This window comes from Amphiura filiformis, chromosome 11 (assembly GCF_039555335.1).
Source record: "Amphiura filiformis chromosome 11, Afil_fr2py, whole genome shotgun sequence".
Classification (NCBI taxonomy): domain Eukaryota; kingdom Metazoa; phylum Echinodermata; class Ophiuroidea; order Amphilepidida; family Amphiuridae; genus Amphiura; species Amphiura filiformis.
The window spans coordinates 42,309,736-42,335,909 of record NC_092638.1 but is presented as its reverse complement, the minus strand read 5'-3'; the positions used below and the strand labels follow the sequence as shown (position 1 = coordinate 42,335,909).

The 26,174-nt window shown below is 35.6% G+C and overlaps 1 protein-coding gene across 1 annotated transcript in view; it reads left to right on the top strand.

The window, feature by feature from the left end:
• LOC140163691 (inactive rhomboid protein 1-like) overlaps positions 1-26,174 on the top strand; it is a 133,909-nt gene that overhangs the window by 92,730 nt on the left and 15,005 nt on the right. Inside the window, exons 7-12 of the mRNA XM_072187007.1 lie at positions 4,049-4,208; positions 7,179-7,341; positions 19,974-20,240; positions 21,978-22,089; positions 23,408-23,482; positions 24,147-24,308. Coding sequence (XP_072043108.1) covers positions 4,049-4,208; positions 7,179-7,341; positions 19,974-20,240; positions 21,978-22,089; positions 23,408-23,482; positions 24,147-24,308 — 939 coding nt within the window. The remainder of the gene's footprint in view (positions 1-4,048; positions 4,209-7,178; positions 7,342-19,973; positions 20,241-21,977; positions 22,090-23,407; positions 23,483-24,146; positions 24,309-26,174) is intronic.

The window sequence follows — 26,174 nt, the reverse complement described above, 5'->3', positions numbered from 1 at the left end:
TTGTTCATAGAAAATACCTAATCAAAATTTGATGATCCACAAATTTCAGCTATTTTGAGACTTTGACATGGATGACTGATAGTGTCTTTAATGTTATGAGTGCATCAAGAAAAAACAATTTGGTATTAGTTACCTCCCGATAGCAACTTCTAAAGTACTAACCGTGGGCGAAAATTGCTTTTTGATGAATATTTCATTCATGCTCTGGTTCCAGTGTGACATGCTACTTACTGATGCAGTGTGCAACAACTATGTCCAATTTGTGAAAACATATTTTGTTGATGATATAAGAATAATTGGCTGAAGTGGATAAAATTATGTCACATCTACAGAATGTCAATGAAAGATAGTTTAATGCATGATTCAAACATAACTGAATACTTTATGTACACGCATTGGCATAGTAATACAGCTTTGATATCCTTTTTTAATTTTGAAAAGTGACTGTTGAATTCTTCACATATAAGAATTGTATGAAAATACTTTATTTTTAATCCATTCCACATTTTTCAAGAATTAATTGTTTTTGTGTCAAGTAAGCATTTATAATTCAAAGTACAAAATGATTTTCTTTAAGGGTACTTGCCCATGAATTTCATTCAGGGGCGTGTTTGAAAATTATGATTTGGGCTAAATTATGATTTGGGGCTAATTTGAAAAGAGTTATGGCCTCGAATTTCAAAATACACAGAGTGACGTTTTTGATCATAAACCTCGTCAATTCAAGACTCTGTAAAAACAAATCAAGAATTTTCTGGGATAATTGCAACTAAAGTATATGAAAGTTATGATCCAAGCTACCAGATGCATCATTAATTTCCTGACTATGATATTTAGTTGTGGGAAAAGATTACTTTAATATTTGTGCGGGATTGTTTCCAAGCCAAAAATTTCAACCAAAAAAGCATGATTGTACAATATACTTCTATATTTGATGTGAACATTTATGAAAACAAAATGTTGTTTTTAATTTGTGGGCATTTTGTAAGCATCAAGGGAAGATTCTATCACCTCGGTTTTCATTCAGTTTTATGCTTATAGTAAAAAACTGTTGATGAAATATTCAGTGCATAGATAGATCAAATCTTACTAAGGTTACTTTGCCTGGCATACTCTGTTAACTAGTATTTAGTGTTTTTTTAAATGATCGGTCTGTGTGGAGACACTTGGGTCCTGATGGAACCATGCATGCAAATACTAGCAAAAATGCTCATACTAAAAAAGCCTACACAAGCAATCTGGTCTTTTTGGAAAGAACAGAATGTGAATATAAATTGAAGACAAATTGAGATCAATCAGCAGATTCTTGTCTGTTTGTCAATTTAAAAAAGAGATATAGAACTTTAAAATCCTTGTGGGTTCTTGAGGTAAAAATGTGTTATTAGAACAAACTTGAAATCTGCTAACTTGCATGTTTGGGTTTATTTTGGCAGGCACTCAGCCAGCCAGCCAGCCAGCCTGTGAGTTGCTATATTAAACAAGACCTTTAGCAGAATTGGCTCTTGATAGCTTGGTGGATAGTAGTTATATATCAAGTCAAGAAATCGATGTGTCTGTTTATTCACATAATGCCAAGTATTGATGTAAAGCCTGAGGTTTGTACAGTGTAGGGACAAATCTATGTCAACTGTCAATTGCCCACATCCAGGTGCAAGCTTATACTTAATACAGCTTGTAATAGATGAGACTTGTAACATTGTTAATTGAATGCCGTACTGCCATGTAAATTCATTTGGGTGCAGCTCCTATGCGAAGTATACAGGAGTGTAGACTTCATCCATGACAAAATATAGAAGTAGAACCTATACTGTATGTTTTACTCTCAAACATACTTCATTTTCACATGAAACTTGTGATTGAGAGAGAATATGCAGCATGAAATTTCTTTTTTCTTTGTGGAATTTATAAAAAAAATTTATTTGTTAGAATATTATTTTTGCAATTACTGTATTAGGGTTACAATATATGATTCTGGGTATGAAATCTTCAAACTACCCAGTTTCATATTGTGACATCTGTATTGCAGTGTCGTTTTGATAAATGTATTTGTAAGGACACATATTAGCTTTAGAGAAATGGGGCTTTTGCATACTTAGTATTGGCCCAGTGGTCATTGTTACTTTCATTGCTGTCATTGTTGCAGTTACTGTTATTGTTTGTGTTGCTATATATAGTTAATGTTGTATTGCATTTGCTTTGTTATAATTGCCATTGTTTTATATTTGTGTGTGTTTCTACTGATGTTATTAAATTGAAATAAAGTTTTTGTACAATATGCAGAGTGTCAAAAAGGATGAGCGAGTGTCAAGAAAGATGTTATTTATATTGACCATTAACATAATTGAAGAGCAAAACACTGTTCATACCTTGCACTACACATGATCCATCTTGGCTATAAACATTGGATATTCCACTTGAAATCCATACAGCCCTTATTATAGGGAGTGTGAATTTTAAATGGGGTTACCCAAATGGGTAGCTCCATTTAAAATCTATACAGCCCTTATTATAGGGAGTGTGAATTTTAAATGGGGTTACCCAAATGGGTAGCTCCATTTGAAATCTATACAGCCCTTATTATAGGGAGTGTGAATTTTAAATGGGGTTATCCAAATGTGTAGCTCCATTTAAAATCTATACAGCCCTTATTATAGGGAGTGTGAATGGGGTTACCCAAATGTGTAGCTCCATTTGATATCTATACAGCCCTTATTATAGGGAGTGTGAATTTTAAATGGGGTTACCCAAATGGGTAGCTCCATTTGAAATCTATACAGCCCTTATTATAGGGAGTGTGAATTTTAAATGGGGTTACCCAAATGGGTAGCTCCATTTGAAATCTATACAGCCCTTATTATAGGGAGTGTGAATTTTAAATGGGGTTACCCAAATGGGTAGCTCCATTTGAAATCTATACCCCATATATGGGAGAATAATGTCATGCCTTCCATAGGAGGTTTATGGATTTCAACTGGAATATCACATTGCAAAAATGGAGAGGCATTCATCTTCAAAATTATACAAATTATTACAATGTCTAATCAGTATAGAGTCAAATTATGCAAAGATGCATGTAAAATGATGAAAATATATATTGTCCAAATGTTTGCATATAGTGAGAACTCATCCCCCAAAGACCTTAATGTCATGATAATATATGGCAAATTTGGGAACTTTGGCAGAAAGATGAAACTATGTTATTATGTTGTGATGTGGCAGGTGGTAAGATGAATTGTGAGATAACATTCAAAGATCAATTTGAATGTTTTCTTGCATGAGCTATCATAGCTCAAGCATTCCAGCAGCTAAAGTCAAAATGTCACAGACATATTTCACTCAAGTTATAATCATGTGAGTATGATGATATGACAGAACATTAAAGCAGATTTAGAGAGCATATTGTTTTAACATATTCAGGAGAGTGCTATAAATTAAGTGCATATATTTCGGTATGTGGAGTCAAAATCCTTCCCCACAAGACATATCTGTATCTCTATACCTTCCAAAATCATTAGAAATTCAAGTACATTATTTTTACAAGGGCTTATGATCATATTATTAACATCATTATTTTATTATTTCTAAGAAAGAAGTATATATGAGCTCCTGCAGCATATGGAGTCATTAAATCACTTGTTTTTTTATCATCTATGATTATGTGATTTAAAATGTATGATATGAGGCAATGGAATCATATTCTGGACACTAATGCTAAAAATTTGCCGATGAAATTGAAATTGAATTTAATTACAATGAATTCCTAGATGCAAGCTCCAGGGGTACAAGAAATTGGATGTACACAAGTCTGCATGCAACATGCTACAAACTGTTAGGGCAAAATAGATTTATATTTTGGAATAAAAGTGACTGTTTTGTGCTGCACAGTAGACAGCAGGTGTCATGGATTCTGGTAGATAGATAACATTCCAATTTGAAAGGATTTGGTTTATATTGATCTCTATTTCATATTAAGTTTCTTTGTCAAGTATGTTATTGACTGTAGTTGACTTTATGATGATGCTTGGTATGGTTGTTTGTGTTTCAACAGCTCTCAGAGGACCTGACTGATGAAGTGTTCTTTGACTTTTCACCAAAGCCAGAGAGGCGAGTTCCTCCTCTCCCGCCAAGACACGACTCAGAGCCAGAGTCGCCTGAGCCCAAGAAGACCAGCGAGCCACTTTATGAGAAACAGCCTCTTTACCCACGGTGCTAGAATCAGAGAAAGAGGAGAGCATTGAAGCTGAGACAGAGGCTGATAGAGAGACACCTCTTAAGGATGGTGAGTTTTCAAAAAGCTGTGGGCTAATTATTTGCACAAATTGTATGTATGAAGGTGATTAGGAATAATAAGCAGTGAAGTTAGTTCAAATGGTAGGGAGCTGAATTCTGTTCCTTTGGTACTTGTGTATGTGCATGTGCGCAAGGCAATTAAGCGAATGCCCTGGTGCCCTGTTTCATTACCGCTCATGCACTGATCAACCACACAATAAGAAGAATCTGGAATTGTTCGTCATTTTATGGCACAAAAATGTTTGGCAAAAAATGACGTCACGGACATAAACAACAATCTCCTAATTAGCATAATGGTCGCTATTCCTCCAGCTAGCTTGTCCTGTGATTGGTCCTTTAGTTATCTAGTTTTTATTCTATATCGCTGCATGTGCATGAGTTGGTAACTAAGATGCATCAAATAAGGACTTTTCCCTGGTACTTTTCAAAAACTGTGGACACAGACCCAACTGTAGAAGTCTATGGTCTGCCACCCAAAGTCTGAAAATCATAGCGAGAACCCTGTGCCAGGGTGGCACAGCATCAGATCATGGTTCACTGGGTGTGTTGTGATTAGGTCTTCAAGGAATAACAGGTGTTTAAACATGTTTTCAACTGATTGAGTGTCCCAGGTTAAAGAAGAAATAAACAAAAGTCCACAGGTTAATAGTAAATATGGGTCCATGTTTGTGGGTACTTTGGGGGGGGGGGGTCCACAGTTGACATATCTACTAGTATTAGAGTGTGTGTGTATGCTTCTGTGTTCCTTGGCCTAAGTTGAGTGGGATACCAGGAACCACATTTTTCCAGTTATAGACATTTAACTAAAAATAGTGAAAAATCTGGATAAGTGAATTTTGTTTATATCCATGCGCGTATTTTGGGGGCTTTGCGCTAGCCAGCCCCGGGTAAAATCAGGGGCGCCAAAATGAAGGGCGGCGGAAGAAGAAGGCGGCAAACGAAGGGCGGCGTAAGGCGGCAAAAAGAATTAGTAAAGAAAAAAAGGCGGAAAAATTGGAAAAGTATAAAAAATTTGAAAAATTGTACTATACAAACCACCGAAAAAAAAATTGGGTCAACCTTTTCGGGCTGTTGAGGAAGGGCGGCAAAATTGAATTTCCTTCAGCCCCCGGGGTAGGAGCGGCCACGGTACGCTATTGATATCTGCATTGAAAGTATCCAAAGTGCTAACATTGGGACAGCACACAATTACTTGTGGTAATAACTGTGAGAGATGGTATTTGATTGCTGTATGCAACATAGATATGTCCTTCTGAATGCTTCAGAGTAGGAAATTATGGTAAAGTGTTCAGATTTCCTTTGACAGCTTAACCATCGCGTATATGTGCGCGACGCCAAGCGTGTGCATCGGACCTTGTACAAATAATACGCGCTGGACGGCTAGCAGTACGCTTAATTTGTAAAAGGAAATCTGAATAAAACTTTATTAGAGTATTAAAAACAGGTTTGCCTGAAGATCAGATAGTCGGATAATGGAGAAATCCAGATAAACAATGTCCTGATAAGGGAGGTTGGACTGTATACATCAATCTTATAGGTTCAATTAAACCAATAAAACCATTTATATGTCCATATAGATTTTGCAGTTCTTGAATTAAGGCCACTAATATATCAAAATGAAAGTTTTTGGTGTTTTCTTTGTCCTGAGAAAAATCATGCGCATGCGAGGGAAGTGACACCCCTTCCAGCTTGGGATCTCCCTTATAGAACCAATACTATTTATTTTGTATTTCAGCTTTATTTGTCTAATATTTTAGTGCAAATCCCACTAAGTCATGCCCCCCCTGACTTGCCTTAAAGTGTACATTTAAACCCATCAGTGTAACAGGCTATAAATACATGTGGTTTGACTTTGCTGCCAGAAGGACTGTTGATTTTGGCATGGATCCTGTTGGCACAAAACTTGAAACATGCACTTGTTGTACAAGAGTACCGGTAACAGTAATTTATATTCTGTGTCCTGACAACTTCACTCTTAGGGAATTTGAATTGGGATAATAACAGCTTCTTACAGCTATCTGCAGAATTATATGTTGGATGAGTCATTAGGGATTGCCATGATTAGTACTTTAGGACCAAAATGGATTGTCTGTAGATTTGTCAGGCAGGAACCAAAGAATAATATTTGAAAGAATGTGCATCAAGAAATTGTAAATGTAGTAATATTTGTTAAAAATTGAAATATACACAAATGTGCAAGTAATGAATGAATGTGAAGTAACTCACCCACTAAAACAAAAGGTAGCCAAGTGCATGAAAAATCTAGTTGGAAATATACATAATATACTTGTTTTGATCCATGAATGGGCAAAAGATGTATGTAGCATTCTTAGTCAGTGGGAGTGGTCTAGTTCGTAGACACATTTCTGATTGGACAATCGCATGATTTCGGGTGCCATCTATCAGGCCGTAGACGACCCCACGCCATCATGCGTCTTGATAATGCGTAACACGCGTGTAGCGCTGGATGTGTAGACTAGTGCGAATACGCCACGCAAAGTTAGCAGTACGCTGCAACAGAATACGTGAAGGTGTAAACAAGTTTCGTTCATTTTATAATGAGGGGAGTTTTTATGACGGTAACTTAGTTTTTGCTTAAAAAATGTTTGCAGTTATTAAAAGAATATTTAACTGAAAGAATGAGAATAACGATAGAATTTTTATTTTGCCTGTCACCTATGATAGGACAGGGCAGGTCCAATATTTTTATCGTAGTGGATACCGCCGCGCCGGCATCCACTACTCAAAATATTGGACCTGCCTGTCGCTCTATCACACGGTAGAGGATAGGCAAAATAAAAATTCCTATCGCTTATTCTCTAACTCAATTTCAGTCAAACATTATTTAAACCCATGTTTATCAAAACTTTGTCTATTTATCTTGGCAGCATCCGAAGATGAACCACTAGTTTCTACATTAGAAGACTACAAACTACAAAGACAACGTAGGGGAGAGGATTTCCCCGACACACCACCAAAGTTACCTCCGCCAAGAGCTACAGCAGGGGATGCCTTAGATGGCACAACAACAGAAACATTAGCTAATATGATGTAAGTATGTAAGATTTACACCCAAAGTTTCCTCAGACTTGCCACCAAAGTTAACCTGTCATAAGACACACTGTCATAGTACACATACACCCCAACACCCACACAGGGATGTCCTATGGTATCATAACCGCACCTTTATAGTAAAATTCACAAAAAAATTCAAAGTCTTTGTGTGTCTTGAGTAAGCCCTTACAAGGGTACCAAAATGGTAGTGAAAGTAAAGGGTATCAAATATTCTAATTTCTTTCTCCAAAAGTCACAGAAAGGGTAGAAAATGGGTAATCGACTATCGTGGATCATCTTTGTGCCCCAGAAAGAGTAATTTTCACATTTTTAGCATTGTTTAGGTCAATTTTGGCACCCCTTTTATACAAGCATAAGGGATCATGACTATCAGTTTTGGGATACTGCCAAAAGAAGTTATTTTGTAACATGAGAATATTCATATCTCAGTTTTGGAGGTTTTAGCATCAAATGAGCAAGAATATTTGGAAAAAAACCATTATTGCCACAATGGGTTGTATGGTATATTTTTGATTGTGCAATGCCCAACCAATTACCTAACTTTAAATTAGTGTAAGAATACAAGGTAAATGTACACATAAATATGAAAGGAAAATGACTTGCATTAGTTTAGAGATATTAATATATTACTAATAAGAGCAAGTCCCAACCAGATTGCACTACTTGTCTATTTGACTATTACATTTCCATCCACAAATTCAATTACTTTTGCAAGTTCAAACTTACCGACCTATATTTTAATGTCCTCATATTATGTTACTCATCTTACTTGTGAAGTAGGGTGGAATTTAATCGATTGCTTAGAGTGATGTATTCAATGCAAATTAAATTGCTCAAGCCAAGTAGCTAGCTTTCTTTTGATGACAAAATAATACTCTAGGATTGTATTGATGGGGGTGTTGTGTTGGTTAGGATCTTGACATATTTCTCAAAGTTCATGTAGCATTGTGAAAATTAACATTAATATTGCCCTTGGTTTGAGTTTTAAAATGGTAAATTTTGTGACAGAAATGCAAAAGCCATAGAAATATAAAACTGTATGTTGTCAATTACCATGTTAGGGAATAGCAGTATAACACTGGATACAGTGTACTACTGTACTTATGTAATACCAATTAACCCTACCCTAACCTTAAATGCTAACTCAAATCATAGCACTAACTTTAAACCTAGTAAAAATGGAACTAATCTGTGTTCACAGGCCGGAGTTCCCATCTCTCTTACAAAGAGAAGGGATCGGACTCCATATAATGTTGCTAGGGGTGTCACTACAAGTTCACTACAGCAAGTCTGTTTCCTTCCCGGCACAGAATGATACTGGTACCTATTTATTTGTACTACTGGGTGGGAGAGGCAATAGGGGTGAAGAGACTTGCCTAAGTACACAATACGCTGCTGCCTCAGGTACTCGAACCCATGTCCTTAAGCTAATAAGTGATTATGGGTGAAAATATTAGACTGCTGCACCACCATACCCCCTTAAACCTAGTGCCAACCCTAATCCTAGCTGAACTTCAACCAACTGTATTTATTTATTTATTTATTTACATCAGCGGCACACGCGAACCCGACGGTGCGTTCATACAAAACATAGAATAAGCAAAATTAACATGAATACACAAATATATATTTAAAAAAAAACACCTTACTTTAACCCTATCAAACGTATAATACACAGCTTAATACGCCCACCATGCTCATGTTACCCGCTCTTATTACCCCCCCCCCAGCTCACATTACACCAAGTAACCACCTAAGTGTTGTATCTTAAACCTTAATCCTAAACCCTAAGTGTTGTATCCTAAACCTTAAACCCAACTCTAAAACACAGGTTGCAGAGGATGTTCTGAAGCAGAATAAAATGCAAGAGAGAAATATGATACAAAACCTCAATATTACTTTTGAGTGATTAGCTTTTCAGGACTTCCTGCTGCTGGCTTCTATACTGGGATGATTTTATTAGATATCCAGAAGGCTTTTGACAGTGTTGACCATAAAATCTTGTGTAACAAACTGTCTGCCATGGGTGTTAAGTCCACAGCCTGGTTTGAATCTTATCTTTGTGATCGTAAAACAAATTGTTCAAATTGGTGGGGTTGAGTCGGATCCTCTTGTCATAACATCGGAGTTCCCCAAGGCAGTATTTTTAGGTCCTCTTTATTCCTATGCTATGTTAATGACATGTCCACTTCTATTAATTGTATTATGTTGCAGTATGCTGATGATAGTGCTTTGATATATTCAATTTACAAAGATCCAGAGAGAATCAGTCATGTTCTTCGTGATAACTTGGAGAGCTGCAATAAATGGCTTATAGAAAATAATCTCTCTCTGCACACAGGTAAAACTGAACTGATTCTCTTTGGATCGAAGCGTAAGGTCAATAATGTTTCTGATTTTTCTATCATTCTTAACAATGGTCAAATAATTAAGTCTAAGCATACTGTTGTTTATCTTGGTCTAGAACTTAATCAGTTTCTTGATGGTGAGGAAATTGCAACCAAAATTGTGAAACAAGTTAATTCTCGTTTGAAATTCCTCTACAGACAAGCAAATTTTTTTAATCAAAAAGTGAAAAAAATGGTCTGCTCAGCTCTTGTTTTGTGCCTGTTTGATTATTCTATTTCCTCCTGGTATTGTGCCATTTCTAAATATCATTCAATCAGATTGCAGCGAGCTCAGAACAAAGTTATCAGATTTATCCTGGGAAAAGATCACATGTATCATATTAACCAAGCTGACTTTCAGGATTTAGGCATTTCGAATATCAGAACAAGGGCTGAGCAGGTCCGTTTGAACCATGTTTTTAATATTTTTCATGATGTTTGCCCAAGCTATATGAAAGAAAACTTTGTCAAATTATCTCATCTTCATCGTTATAACACTAGGGGTAGCAATTTTAACTTCCAAGTTCCAAAAATCAAAACAGCAGATTCTGCTTCCTTTTTTACAATGCAATCCATGATTGGAACAAACTACCGAAAATGTAAAATTGTGCAATATAAAATCAAGGTTTAAAAAGATGCTAAAATTATCCTCTTAGACCACATGGTTATATAGTTTTTAATATTGTAATTTAGGTGTTTCATGTTTTAAATAGTTGTAATATATATTTATTTTCATTGTTATTTATAAGGACCCTTTGGAAATAAGTCTCTGACTTTAAGGATATCCTTGGCGAATATTATCGTGTCAATTTTTATGTTTTAATTTGTATTTTATAATAACTATGTTCTTGTATTTATGTTCTGTGCAATATGTTATTTGACTCTTACGATGATATGCTTAATAAACTCAAATCAAATCAAATCAATGTCAGGCATTTATTTTCTGTACATCTGGCTTTAATCCTCAAAATGTAGTGTACAATATTTAATGCAAATATAGAGAGCTAATGAGGCACTTACCACAAGTACCATTTCCACAAGGCAATAAATTGAACCAATTACTTGAAAAGAAGAAAAATGATAAAATAGACATCCCTAGAGCAAAATGACTTAACTGCAAATTAGCCTGGATAAAATGAGGATGATGAAATGTCTGAGATTGAATTACCTTGTCATCTATTTTTGCCGATACTGAAATGCACTTCCTAATGACCACAACTGGCAGTATTGTGAACTACATGTGCCTCAATTAAACCATAGACTGTAGAGAGCACAGTCTATGATTAAACCATCATGTTAGGTGGTTTTGAATAATATGTACCATTTATTCAGGTGATTTCTGTTGTATTTGACAGGCAGAGAGAGAGACCATGATGAGAGTTAAGTTCAGAGGAGCTTTGTCACATCCAATAGAAAGCAATGATAGGATCTGGCAACACTAACAATTTGATTTTTTTAGCCAGCATGTATCCCCCGAAGACCACCCATATTAAATTGGCTACAATACCATATCAGATATATCTAGAACTATATTAAACTTTTTTCCTTCTTAAAAAACATACAAATTTACCCCAAATAGTCATTATGAAACTAATTTTGGGAGTTGGTAAGGACCTCCTTTACTTATCCATTCATGTTTGAAAACACATTTTCTTGAAAAGGCCAAAATATTTGTTTGACAGTTTTCTTTGAATACTTGTCACTCTGTGTTCAGTTATTCTGCTGAGGAACCAGATAAGGCAATGAATCAATCATCCAATCAATCAATCAATCGGCCAACAATCAGTCAACTGTTCAATCGATCACCCAATTCAAGCAACCAATAAGTCACTCATTCTATAGCACTAATTTTATCCTTGGTTTTGTTTGTGTCCCATTTCCAAAGAACAAACCTGTAAAATAATGAGATACATTGTTGTAATAACAAGAACAACAACTACAATATATTTTGGATATGTCCCTATGGCACTTTCTCATTGATAGCTAATATAGAACTTTCTAAACATATAACCTAGTGAAATAGTTATAAAAATGTCACACCAGAAGGCCAGTCATTAACCACCGGAAAAACATAATATAATGTCATCTATTGCAGGTGCTAGAGTGCTGCAGGTAGTTTCACACTGTTATCATCTCTGCTCTAAAATACTTCCTTTAGGTCCTTCTGGCTTATGGGATAACATTGTCTGCTGGTAATTTTAGTTATGTTGGATAAATTACTGCTATTTTAATAGGGAACAGGGCCATATTTTTGCTTCAAGGAAGATAGTTGTATATAGAATTGGGCTAGAAATGTGCTAGAAATTTTTTTATTCAAATAAAAGTTAGTGTAAATGTTACTATTAATGTAAGGTCATGAGGAAACAGACTGGATTTGATGAAACAGATCATTTGAGGAAGTGAAAAGGTCAAATTTATTGAAACTCATGGAACCTTTGCAAATGGGAATAAAGAATGCAAAATTGGAGATTGTAAATGTGATATTATTATCAAAAGTTAAAAAGATCAGTTGGACTTGAAAATAAACGGAATTGAAATATTACACAATTATACCAGCATGATGTTTGCAAACACACTCACATGCACCCCCCACACACGCAAACACACCCCACCTTCCGCACATAACTGGAATTTTAGGCACAACATAAAAGTGTCCTCCTGTAAAAATCCCACCAGCAAATAAGGACACAGCTATTTAATTCTTGTTAGGATCTTTAGAGGAGGGAGCTCTCTATTTGTACATGAAATCTACCCTGGATGTCTAAGTAGCCTGTGTGCGCCATTAGGCGTTTCTTTGCGATACACCATCACAAACAAACCCAAACACATCCACCCCAACACATCCACCCACCAACTCATATACAAAGGAATAATTCACATAATTAACAGGTTTAAGTAATTAAATACAATCCACAGTACTACTTTATTTACATGCAATTTAATATCTCAATTTAACTTCAAATAAAAATGTTGATAGTATAGGTCTTACATCATTATATAGATCATGATATAATCTTCACAGAAGTGGGACTGATTTCCTTTTGAATCATCTTCATTATCTTGCTACATTGCAAAACGGATGCTTATCATCCAAACTAAATCCATAATAAATTGTCTCTTTCATCGGTAATACTACTAGGGCACTGACACATCGCTATTTGCTATCTGTCTTAATTGTATCCAATATTAACATACATGCGTAGGAAATGGCTACTTTTGAAACTTCAAATTTGATTCTCCTCCTGAGACTTTGGCAGCAGAAACCAATTTTCTCCTGATATTTTGATGTAGACCCTCATTTGGGAGTTATTCAAGTATATAGCAAAGCTGATGTACACCCTTCTGTTACCTTTACAAACAAGATCTGTTTTGATACATTTCAAGTAGTCTCATTCTTTATACTGCTTTTTATATCTGGGCTAAATTCTAGGCCCCCCCCTTCCAATTTGAACTAAAATGGAAATGGAGTGGGGAATTGTTAGACAAGAGAGTGTGTAACATGTAACACAAAAGGATAGTGTTGTGCCTTTTATACCATCATAATATTACCTTATAAAACATAGCACAACTGAATCCAAATAACAACACAATAAAACAGCAGTGTGATAGTAAATGCTGGCCCCTATGCCATTCCATACAGACATACACCCACAGGCTAAGGAAAATATATTATATTGCATAGATGACTGGCATATATAGACAAGGTGCTTGCTTGGGTGGCCAACTTATATTGTTTTAAGATTTCATTGGCAAGATTATTAAAGTGGTGTTTGTATTGATGGTTGTTGGTTGTTATATATGGCCAAGTAAAATAAAATGTGTGTTTCTAGACCTTGCTTAGTTCCTTTTAACTTTACTGATGTGAAAGCATAATTAAAAATTGATTCTTCTTCCAAAGTAAAAACAACTTCCAATTCCTAAAGAGTGCCATCTTGTTTAACTTGAACAAGACTGCTCTTTGGGATTTTAAAAGTTGTTTTAATTTGAAGAAGGAAAAACTCCTTCATGATGATTTTTTCCAACTGCCTGCATAGGCTTGTTCGAACTGGGGGGCTCAGCCCTCATGATGATTTCTAACTTTGGTGGGGGCTGGAATACCTTTCAGGTCCCCCCCCCCAATAATCCTATGTGAAGTTAAAAATTGTGATAAAATAGAGGCAAATGGGTGTTTGTGGCCTATATTTTGTAAAGTTTTCTGACTCGGGGGAACTCCCACCAGCCACCCCCCCAGTGTGGCCCACATTTTTTTTTCAAGTTTCAGCACCCAATGTTGAAAATCTTCCTAAGCCAAAGGCCTGTGTCTTTGATAGATTGCTAGGATTGTTATCCAATTTGTCATCCATTTTAACAGTTTATTAGCACCTGTATGCTTGGTCCAATCTGAAGTCTGAATGTTGATGAACATTTTAGGGCCTTGGCTGGTCAAGCAAGTCACTAAATCGCTTTTTGACAGCATCCCAGGGCAATCTTAAATGACTTGATAAAAGAGATCTGTAAAATACTAGTACTTTATCAATTTCAATCCCTGTCAATGACCAACCAGCTAACTAGGCATAATTTGGATTTTGCTTGTGGCATGACATAATTTTCCCATGTATTCAAAATCAACAAAAACAAAGATTTCTTTCCAAAGTCACTGGGATGTATCTCAAGAGTCATAGACTCAGGAGTATGCATGTTTGTACTTGTTTTGAACTGTCTTCACAAATATTCCATATTTGACCACAATCTTAAATAAATTACTCAACTTCTGACAAGTTTGTTTAAAAAAGATGGACATGCACATTGCATGAAAATGGTTACTACTATGCTCTCTCTCTCTCTCTCTCTTTTCCTGCTGTTATGAATTGTACCATGCTATCCGTTTCATACAGCTTAAACTTCTGGAGTAGCAAAATTATCCTTCACCTACCCAAGGCTATCTTTCCTGTATATCCAACACTCTTGTCCATCGCTAGGCATGTTTGTACTCATTTGATTGGATCATATGTCCTGCTTGGTTCCAATTATGCAGACTAAAACTTCCAATTCTATAAATATTTCAAATTAAGTAACACAACTTGGGCAAGATCAATAGCACACATTTCAGGTGAAATATTAAGGTCTTCATTGAGGCTTTTCAATTCAGGCTGATCCCTTCTATAGATAATGTGACAAACATGATCCCTATTGATGACTGGAGAAGTAAGGCAAACTGGGGCAAGCAAAAAGGAGCAATCAATGACTGTTTGTGGTGTATTGTTAGCAAAGTATCATGGGTAGCTATCAGTGGCTAACAGAGACCAAGGATTGACAGGTTGGAAGGAAATGAAAAAAAGCTATAGTCCGAACACTGTGATGAATAAGTAGGCATATACAACTTGATCTGGCCCACTCACACTAATAAGAATTTGAGATATTTGCCAAAATGAGACCGGACAGACACAGAAAATAATGGAAATGAGAGATCTTAAAAAGTCATGAAGTAAAGATGAATTTTGCATTTACTAAATTAATCCAAGGTTTTAATTTGTAAGGCAAACTTTCATTGTTTTACTTTAACAGCTTCTCTTACTACTAGGTAAACACAGTCTTGAGGTTTAGACATAAATCTTAAATTCTTTCTGAATAATGATGAAACATATCTTGTGGGCACTCCCAAAACTGTCACAATATGACCAAGTGCAACCATATCAGGCAAGAATATGGAGCACACAAAGCTTGTATTAATGTCAACTAGCTGAGCTACATCACACCTTCCTTTAAAGCTGTGTGCAAGCTATTGACATGGGAAACATGTCTTGGTGCTTAGCATGGAGAGAGCTCTCATTAGCCAACAGCTTAAATACAGTATTAGTTAAGCTACTAGTAACCTAATGGTTACTATAATAATGTGAAATGTCATGATCTAACTCCTATGATCAAAACATGGCAAGCTATGAAGACACAGTACCTTAATGCCAATATGCTTCCACATTCTTATGACCTTTGAATGTGACGGGTTCTGAACTCACCCTCCACAACTTTAAGTCAAAGCTATGAAAGGTCTATGACTATGCCATTGGAAATGAGGCCATTTTATTAACCACCTGAATGCTACAAAATACTGCAGTGGTGTGGCCAGGTTTTCAAGACAGGGGGACTCAAACATGTGAATGTATTGATAAAAAACACAATTTCACCAACAAGTTTTCTTGTCAAGCATGTCATGTCATTGACACCCCTTCAGTTGCTTTCAGTGGTAGCAATGTTCATGCTTATTAAAATGAGCTCAAATGAGATTATTTTGTACTGAAAACAGGCCAAGAGGAAAGTAACACATCACAGATTTTGATAAATTTTGATAATATAGGTTGGTACACACACACACCCCCACAGACCAGGGACTGTTGTGTATTGATGATCTGTGATGTACCTACGGAATATCATGACTAGGGGCTGTAGCCCTCTCCCCCAAAAAACCACCTGGCTATGCCATTGACAGGCTGGATTCCTATCCCTTCAGCAAGTAGGGTGGGCAACATATAGAGCACCTCCAAGCAAACTCCACTCAGGATGTTAGGGTTAAAATGAGTTGTTGAAAATTTGTAAGATCAGAAATTGTGCCAAACCTAGAGATTTTTAAAAACAGAAATTAAACAGTTAACAGTTGACTTAAAAATATATATCAGGATTTAATTAATTTATGCAATTAATTGATTAATTAATTAATTAATTAATTAATTAATTAAAGAGTTACTCACTGACTGGACATTTTGGCTTGTGGTATACATACCTTTTTCTACGCAATTGCTGTTTTGAAGCCCATTATTCAACACAAAGGAAATGCTAAGTAAATAAAATGAAGATTATGCTATAGAATAATGGACTGTTCACAAACACTTGTTAGGGGGCCTGATGCAAAATGGGGGCCCTTAAAAGTTTTGACCTTCCTAAGTGGGGGTGGGGGCCTGAAAATTGAGTTTATATGCTTTTCTATGGGGTTGACCCATAATTTTCATGTCAAAAAGGGGCCCTAAGATTTTTTTGCATCAGGCCCCCCTAACAAGTGTTTGCGAATGGTCCCTAATATCATCTTTTAGAACATTTTTAAATTTCCACACAAATTCTCAGACATTGTACATAGCAGATTTATACTAGAACTGTTTATGAGATCAAGTAAAATGTGAAAACCATGGCACCACACCAATGATACTTAATATTCCCCAAGTGACTTACGCATGCATATAAATGTAGTTAAATAATAAAGCAGTAAAAAAGTTCAGCTAATTCTTAATTTCCACTTTCTGTAACGAGGTACTATATAAGTAAATTGAGTATCCATGCCTGGCTTAGCTTTATTATGCATGAGCGAAGGTTTAACTTCAAAACACGCTGAAATATTGATAGCAAATCACACATTTCTGTGGATACAGTGAACTGTGTAGTCCTCAAAATGTCATCTCAATAGGAAGAGCTGGGCAAACATGTTTTTTTTTCTTCTTCAAATAATTTTATTGCACATTAAAGGTATCACCTTGTGTGTGTATATACTTAATACTAGTGATACGTTGTAAGTTAATCTGGCAATTTTACTGGAAGCATAAATTTTTTTGTGAAATTAGTCCCAAGTACAATAACAAACAGTAAAAAGCTGCGTCGGCAGTGTGATGATGAATACAAAAGTAAAAAGTAGGAAACTACCGTGAAGTATATAAAATTAGGCGAAGCTTTATAACCATAGGCCTTTTTCATAGCCATGATATAATACTTGTGAAAACAAAACATACACAAGGAATGAACGGTCCCAAAGATAACTTTAACATCAAGGGTGACTTCACGGTGACATCCCGCTATCTCTAAGGTCCGCTATCTCTAAGGTTCGCTATCACTAACGTGTAAAGTCTATGGATATCAGAATCCCGCTATCTCTAATAGAGAAAAGGGTTCGCTATACCTAAAAAAAGGTCCGCTACTTCTAAGGTTTGATATCACTAATTTAGATTAAGGATCGCTAGTTCTAAGGTTCGATATCACTAATTATAAAAAGGTTAAGCTATCACTAATTTAAAATAAGGTTACGCTATCACTAATTTTTTGAATAAGGTCCGCTATCACTAATTTATTGAAGGTTCGCTATCTCTAAGGTTCGTTATCACTAATTCCAATAAAGGTCCGCTATACCTAAGGTTACGCTATCACTAATTTTTGTTTCAGGTTCGCTATCCCTAATTAATTAAGGTTAAGCTATCTCTAAGGTTCAGTTATCACTAATTTAGATTAAGGTTCGCTATACCTAAGGTTCGTTATCACTAATCTTAAATAAGGTCCACTATCTCTAATTTTAAATAAGGTCCGCTATCTCTAATTTCAAATACGGTCCGCTATCTCTAATTTTAAATAAGGACCGCTATAGCGAACCTTATTTGAAATTAGAGATAGCGAACCTTATTTAAAATTAGAGATAGCGAACCTTATTTAAAATTAGAGATAGCGAACCTTTTTTGAAAATTAGTGATAGCGAACCTTAGAGATAGCGAACCTTAGAGATAGCGAACCTTAGAGATAGCGAACCTTAGAGATAGCGGACCTTATTTGAAATTAGAGATAGCGAACCTTAGGGATACCGGGATTGTTAAAATTAGAGATAGCGGACCTTATTTTAAATTAGTGATAGCGAACCTTAGAGATAGCGAACCTTCAATAAATTTGTGATAGCGGACCTTATTTAAAATTAGAGATATCGAACCTTATTTAAAATTAGTGATATCGAACCTTAGAAATACCGAACCTTTTTCAAAATTAGTGATATCGAACCTTAGGTATAGCGAACCTTTTTCGTAATTAGTGATAACGAACCTTAGAGATAGCGAACCTTAGAGATAGCGAACCTTGGAGATAGCGAACCGTAACCCCACTTGCACCACTAAGGACTGCATATATGCCATTACGTGTCGAAAATGCGCTTCAGTGTACATCGGTGAAACTGGACGAATGATATCAGAACGTTTTCGGGAACATCTCAGAGATACCAACAGAGGGGACATCACCAAACCAGTTGCTAAACATTTTTCAATGAATGATCACAGCCAGGAAGACATGCAAATTACTGGACTCAAAAAAACACTGCCACAGTAACACAGCAAGTCGCCGCAAAGATGAACAGCAGCTAATTTTCAATTTAGGAACACTTACGCCTTCAGGAATGAGCGTTGATTTTCCCATGCTTTCCGTCGTTAGGCCCTTCGTGTTTTTTGTGCTTCCCCGTTCGCGTTTTTTATGCTTTCCCGCTCGCGTTTTTTATGCTTCCCCGCTCGTGTTTTTTGTACTTTTCCGCTCACGTTTTCCTCCCTCACTCGCACACGCGTTTATCAACGTTCATTCATTGTGTATGTTTTGTTTTCACAAGTATTATATCATGGCTATGAAAAACGCCTATGGCCGAAAACTCGCCCAATTTTATATACTTCACGGTAGTTTCCTACTTTTTACTTTTGTATCTAAGTACATAATAAAACTCATGCGCATTATACCAATTTTGTTTTTGTTTACAGTTTTTTGTTTACAAGCTAAGGGTGTCAAATTATGTTAATTAGTTTCAAAGCCACTACCAGAGCAATTCCTAAGGCTAGTGTTGAAAACATTAACAGTTTTGGCATATTAATAGTGTTGGCATATAAAATGTTGTTATTGTATTGACTATTTCTTAAATTCTGGATACACTACTGTTTCATACTGCTAGTAAATGTGACACAATCTGGTCCATGGGGCCAAAGGCGACAAAATTGAAATTGAGGTAAAAGCAAAAATATGGAGTAAAAAAACAATAAAATACATAACAAATTATACATCACAAAACTTCAGAACTTTAGAACCAAGAATGCTAGGCCTTTGGTGTTTTCAGTATATGATAGCCTATTGTTTGTATAAGGTAATAATTATAGTAACTCAATTTTCAAAAATGCCTTCTTTGGCTCCCATGGAGCAGATCATGTCACAAATTTGAGAAAAAAACGAAGTACTTGAAACTTATAAACTAGCACCCAGTTATTATTAAAACAAACCTAGCGTACAAGTAGATTATTACATCACAAAATTGTAATCAGGAGGAAAATAAATTATTAAGAAATTATATGACCAAAATTTACAACAAGGCCACCATGTGCGCTGAAGAAGAGCATTCCTAATCGGATGAATTAGTCAAATAACCATTAGAAATTGGTTATATAAAATATGTGTTTTTATTGTGTATTTGCATTGCAGACCTCTAGGAATAGGATGGCGAAAGAAGACAGTAGACGACAGATTCCGCATGCCTGTGATGAAAGCACCAATTGATGTAGTAGACGGCGAGTCAGCACGAGTACGACGCAACAAAATTCAAGAACAATTTATGGCCGCTGCCTTTGATAATGCAGACAGACGAGAAATTGGCAAAGGTCTTGTTGGAAGGGTGCTAAATAGGACTTATAAATCTAAACGGATGGAGAGTTTTGTCAAGAAACAAATAGAAGAAATAGAAGATCATAGGTAGGGGAAATTTGACCTTAAAGACCCATTCAGTGACTTAATGTGTAGTCCATTTCAGTTTGTCTGTGGGATGTGGGATCATTTTCAATCTACTACAGACAGCACTCACATTAATCATGCATTTTAATGTTGTGATTTCATACACCAATTCACAAGTTACTAAATTCTTTAATGTGAATACTGTATGATACTAAATGTAAAAACGGTGATTATTCATTTCCATAACAGAAACACTATTCAGATTTGCGGAACCTCTGGCGGCAGTCATATGAAGTATTGTACTTGCATAACATGTAGAATGCAATGGAAGCAAATCTCTCTTACACAGTTTGTGTTACTGCAGGAGTAAAATAATTTATATATATGTGGTTAATTTTTACAGCCATTTTACATTTTCTGTTATAGCTCAAATTTGTTATCAAAGTATATTTACCAATTATATAAGTTGAAATAGGATGCCTCATATTGGAAAATATTAATAAATAAGTAAAATAAATTATCTTTAAGTCAAGTCTGAGAATTATTGGTGTGAAAAATTACCAAAAAAACCGGCATACTATTCAAAACATTTGGATGTCATTAACAGCTATTTAAAAGCACCGGTTGATAAGGGTTGCCCATCTTAAATACAAATGGGAGGATATAGAAGTACTAAAGCAGTATTCAGACTTTTTATTGTACGTGCAATATTGTATGTAACATATATACGTTATTTAATCTATTGCCATTCTATTTCCAGTAATGTTTAAGTTCTAACGAATGTTTGATGACAGAAAATCGATAATATATTTTTGCTAGATATTATATGTAACATATTATCGATTTTTCGTCATCAAACATTCGTTAGAACTTAAACATTACTGGAAATAGAATGGCAATAGATTAAATAACGTATATATGTTACATACAATATTGTACGTACAATACTCGGAGTCTGTGGAGCGCTTAAGGGAGTGATTTGTTTATTGCATGAATACAGATAGATTAGTATAGTTGCTGTGGCATACTTGCAAGCAAAGACAAAATGGGAACCAGAACATTGTAACATTACAGTTTTCAGAAACCATCGTTTAATGATGATAAAGAAACTATCTTTGAAAAAAGAAGAGTAAATAATAAGGTTTTTTGCTATATTTGTCACATACATGTAAATGTGACATGATCAAGGGGAATGAGTTGGATGTTGCTAATATTGTTTTTGAGATATAGGCAAAAACAGTGTTCAATTTTTTTTGTTTTATATTGTTTTCAGCCATTGATCAATTGCTCATAACTCAGTAACCAGACATCCAATTTTGATGGGGTGTGCATCAAAATGTAGCATTCGTAAACTGCCAGAAAATGATGTAAAAAACTTCTTGAAAATTGCTGACTTGTGACTCATTCCCCTTGATCATGTCACAAATATCAATTTCCTACATCCTGTGTGATCCAATATAAATTTGTTAGCTGTCATTTTGGAGCAGTAAACCATTTTAAAACTTTGTTAAAAGTTCTAAATTAAAATTTTTTTGAAGACTATTGCGTGTTTGGATGGGGTGGGTCACAAATAGTTGGAGAATAGTGTTACAACAAATACATTTTTCTCATAGATTTCTTCTCAATAATATGTGGACTTTGAAGTTAGAGTTTTCAGATTAAAATTTATACATTGAAGTTAGAGTTTTGCATATAGTTGTCACCCCATTTCTAAGAGAACAACAACTAATATGTTTACTTTCTCATTTTCTATTACAGGCCATATTTTACATATTGGGTAACCACAGTACAAGTAGTGATTCTAATAATGTCTATAGCTTTCTATGGGTTTGCTCCTATTGGGTTTAGCTACACTCAAAAAACAGGATTGGTAAGTCAACTCAGTACTGCAGGCTGGTATTTATTTTACATTCTATTACCTCCACAACCCATTATTCAAAACCATTAATTAACAATAAAGTGGCCAGGGCAACAAACTTCATAATCTTTTCGCATCACAGCGCACAGCAAAGCGTGATGCAGTATTAGTGCCGTTACGCATTGTACGCAGAGCATTATGCTTGGTCACACGTTCAATATTTCTGCAGTACTCGCTGTCACTTACGCTTTGGCTACGCATAGGTGCTCCACCTTGAGGTAAACAACTTCAAATATTTGGGCAAAAAGTGATATTTTCTCGATAAATTGCACTATTTTGTGGTAATAGAATAGAAATAAAGGGTGCAGCATTATCCTTTACACGCAAATAATGTGTCCTCTGCAGTAAAAAACGTTTAAATAATGGGTTCGGCTGTGCCTCACCCATTATTTACATTTTTACTGCCTCTGACACATTATTAAGTGTAAAGGATAATGCATTACCCTTTATTTCTTAAATACATTATACCGTACAGATGTATCTCTACGCAAAAACAAAGTGTATTAATATGGATAGAACAAAGAACCCCCAGAGGAAGCTATTTTCCTTTTCCCAAGTATAGTATCAAGGCAGTGACACTCATGTTCAATCTCCTTTGATTGACAGTTCTTAAGGCCTTTGGGAGATTTAGCCTAAAATGTATGTACTGAAAGTGTATTAAAATTGACAGTTGCTGGGCATTTTCAAAGATTATCATACTTAGTTCCATATCTGCAAGTACATGTACAGTTACTATTGTAACACAATATGAATATACATTCATTTGTTTTAAAAAAAGAAATACATGTTTTCATTCAATTTGGTTATTATAGGAAAGTATTAGACCCTTGTTTCATTGATTATGTTGAGTTTCTAGCTAATTTATGCTTGAAAAATACAAAATTTAGACAGGTATCTAATCTAATAAACACCAGATAGGGAGGTGTAACTAAAAGCAAAAGCCGGAGAAAATGTTGCACTACCTGACAATTAAATTGAACACTCAAAAATCACACAAACAAGACATGACAATAGCAGTGGCAGAGAAACACAAATCATTTATATTGCAAACATTTGCTCAATTGACTAGTAGTTGTCCACCTCAGGACAACAGAGGGTGAACCAAATGTAAACAAATGTCACATGATCTATAGGCATTGGAGGATACTAGTGTGTAAGTTAGTAGTATGTTTTCAATCTATCCTAGTGGTAACTCATTGGTTGCTGCTAAGCCACCTCAGTCTATGTTGATCATTAACATTCAAGTATCAAACTTGTTCTTTCTTTTCAGGTACAACAATCCAATCTAGTAGTAGAAACTGAAGGTTACATGGAACCTGATAATTTCTGGATAGGACCAAGGCCTGTAAGTTGATCTACCACTCATTACGTTTTGATATCTTTCAAAAAGTCCAACTCTTTTGTATTACTATTAGCAAAGAAAATGAGTGAGGAAGTGGGTGGGTGGGTGGGTGTATGAATAAGTGAGCAATTGGGCAGGCTGAGTTGGGTTGAACTGAGCTGAGCTGGACTGGGCTAGCAAGTCAACCAGAGATGGGAAAAAAGGAGACTTATGTACTGAGGATAGAGAAGAAATATGAAAATTAAAGGAAATTTCGCCTGGAAAATTGGAAAGTGGGAAGAAATGTAAAAGGCATAAGAGAAAGAGGAAAGAGAATGGTTAGGCAAAAAAAAAAGGTTTGTCTCAAAGCTCACAAGAAATTTAAAAACAAATGCGAAATGCGATTTTTTAAAATTTTATTCCCGACTTTTTTCATGGTATTTTGAGAAAAAGGTCTGATTTTCACCGATTTTTTCTGGAAAAACTATAAAAAAATACAATTTTGAAATAAAAAAAATTTCCGCATTTCTTTTTTGTCAAATCGTGAGATTTTACAAATGCGCGCGCAAGCTTTGTGACAAACCTTTTTTTTTGGCCTTATGGAATAGGAAAAACTCACTGAAGCAATTTTGATAAGAAGATTTCAAACATGAAACTGTATTGATATATTTTGTTATTTTACCCACAGGCTGATTTAATCCATTTAGGTGCCAAATTTTCGCCTTGTATGCATCGAGATGCCCAAGTGTATGAAGAAATTGATCACACCAATGAAATAGAAAACAACACAGGGTGCTGTATACGAACAGATCAATCAGGCTGTGTACAAACACTAGAAAGTGATTGCTCAGTAAGTCAAGGCAACCCAGGGGTTACTGCAAGATTTATATTAGTTGCTTTTGGGGTTGATAGAGTTTCACAGACTTATGCTTCTTTGGGAGACTTATTTTGGCCTCAAGTAAATCAGGAAACTTGTTTTGCTGGTAATTGTTTTGGTGAAGAAATCAAATGTTGTGTTGTAAGCATTGTAGCATGTAAGTGGCATTAAAAGGATGCATTTACTTTAAATGAATAGATAGTAAACAAAAATAAAATATAAACTGTCATATTTGGTTACTTGATGGAAACAAAACCCACGTAGGGTTGGACGAATCTTGACATTTTTCTGAAAAGTGATATAAAACAAGTGGTTTCTATGGCCAAATTTAACGAAGAATCCAAATCTGCTAAAAAAAATTACCTCAGACGATGTCTGACGTCGCTAAATTTCAAAAATTCAAAATGGCTGCCAAAATGACGTATTTTGCCTACTCATCACACATTTTTTAGGTAGATACCACTTTCAATATCTCTATATATGGGTTTTGGGGGTCGAGAAACCCAAATCTGACCTTTTTAACATGATTAACCCTACCCAGAATGAGTTAGGTGTGTATTTTGGTAATTTTCTTCCTTTTTTCAAGTAATTTTTACCTTATTTTGCTCAAATTGTGCTAATTTCCTACAATTTAAACCATAAATCAGACTCCTACAATATAAATAATCATACTATGTGGGCCAACCTTTAACATGCAAAGCTAAGTGGACATCTACACCTACCCGTTTACTTGTTTGTCTATGCATAGATTGCTTTCAACAAGGAGAATGTCAGTCATGCAGGAGCTAATGGTGCGGCAACTTACGAGTTGAAGTTTAAATGACTGGAAGTATCAGCTGATGGCGATGTAGAGGACATTAAAAGTTCTATCAACTTCTGGATGACTGACCGTGCTGGCGATTGTGCTTCACTCGTAGAGGATCTAGGTGTCACTGAAGATAAGGTTTTGAAGTGCACTGCTCATGTCATCCTAGGAGCTGACCATGCAGCGGACAAAGTGTTAAAAATGCTGAACAATAAATAGGAGTAAAGAAATTGCTGAATGTAACTGCTGGAGAGAAAGTATTTACCTCACCAGGATCAAGCATTCATACATTGGCCCTTATAGCAATTTCTGCCCACTGTGTATGAGTATACATCATGGATGGAATCTCAATGCATTGAACATACTGGATTTAAAGGCTTTTTGGCTAACAGATGTGGCAGGATTGTTGAGATTGCCAAAGAATTCAACAGTCAGCAGTCTACAATATATTTCTTTGATGCTGTGGTTGACATCAATTCAAGCAAGCTAGCTCTAGCGGGTTCTATACATTCAAAATGATTGGTTTTTGTGCTGTGCCAGGATTTATTCTCATCCAGTGACTTATTTATTTTCCCATTGATGAATCAGAACTGAGCAGGAATAGTTTTTTTTGAGCTGAGGCTACCTGAACTAAAGTAAGCAAGAGATGATGCATTTAGTGATGGGTCAGAATAAGCTATTTGCAGCTGTGCTTGATGAAGTGATAGACACACTTCAGAGGCAGCTTTCTGAAATGTCCTGCTTTCAAATCAGTGATCAGGTCCTAGCACCATCGATTAATCCATATTGAAATATGCTCCTTTGGCCAATTTGGGTTGCAAGTCAGAAGTTGGGCCTTCGTATTTATACAGCTAGTGGTGGATCAACTTCAGTACTAACTCACTCACCATGCTCACGCAAAAACATCTCAACAAATAGCCTGCTTGATTGAAGATCCTTCATTTACAATACTTAGTAACATGGAGAAGAGAAAACAGTGGAAATGGGCACGGACATCTACATACACACAGCTAAGATGTCCAAAAGACTAACTC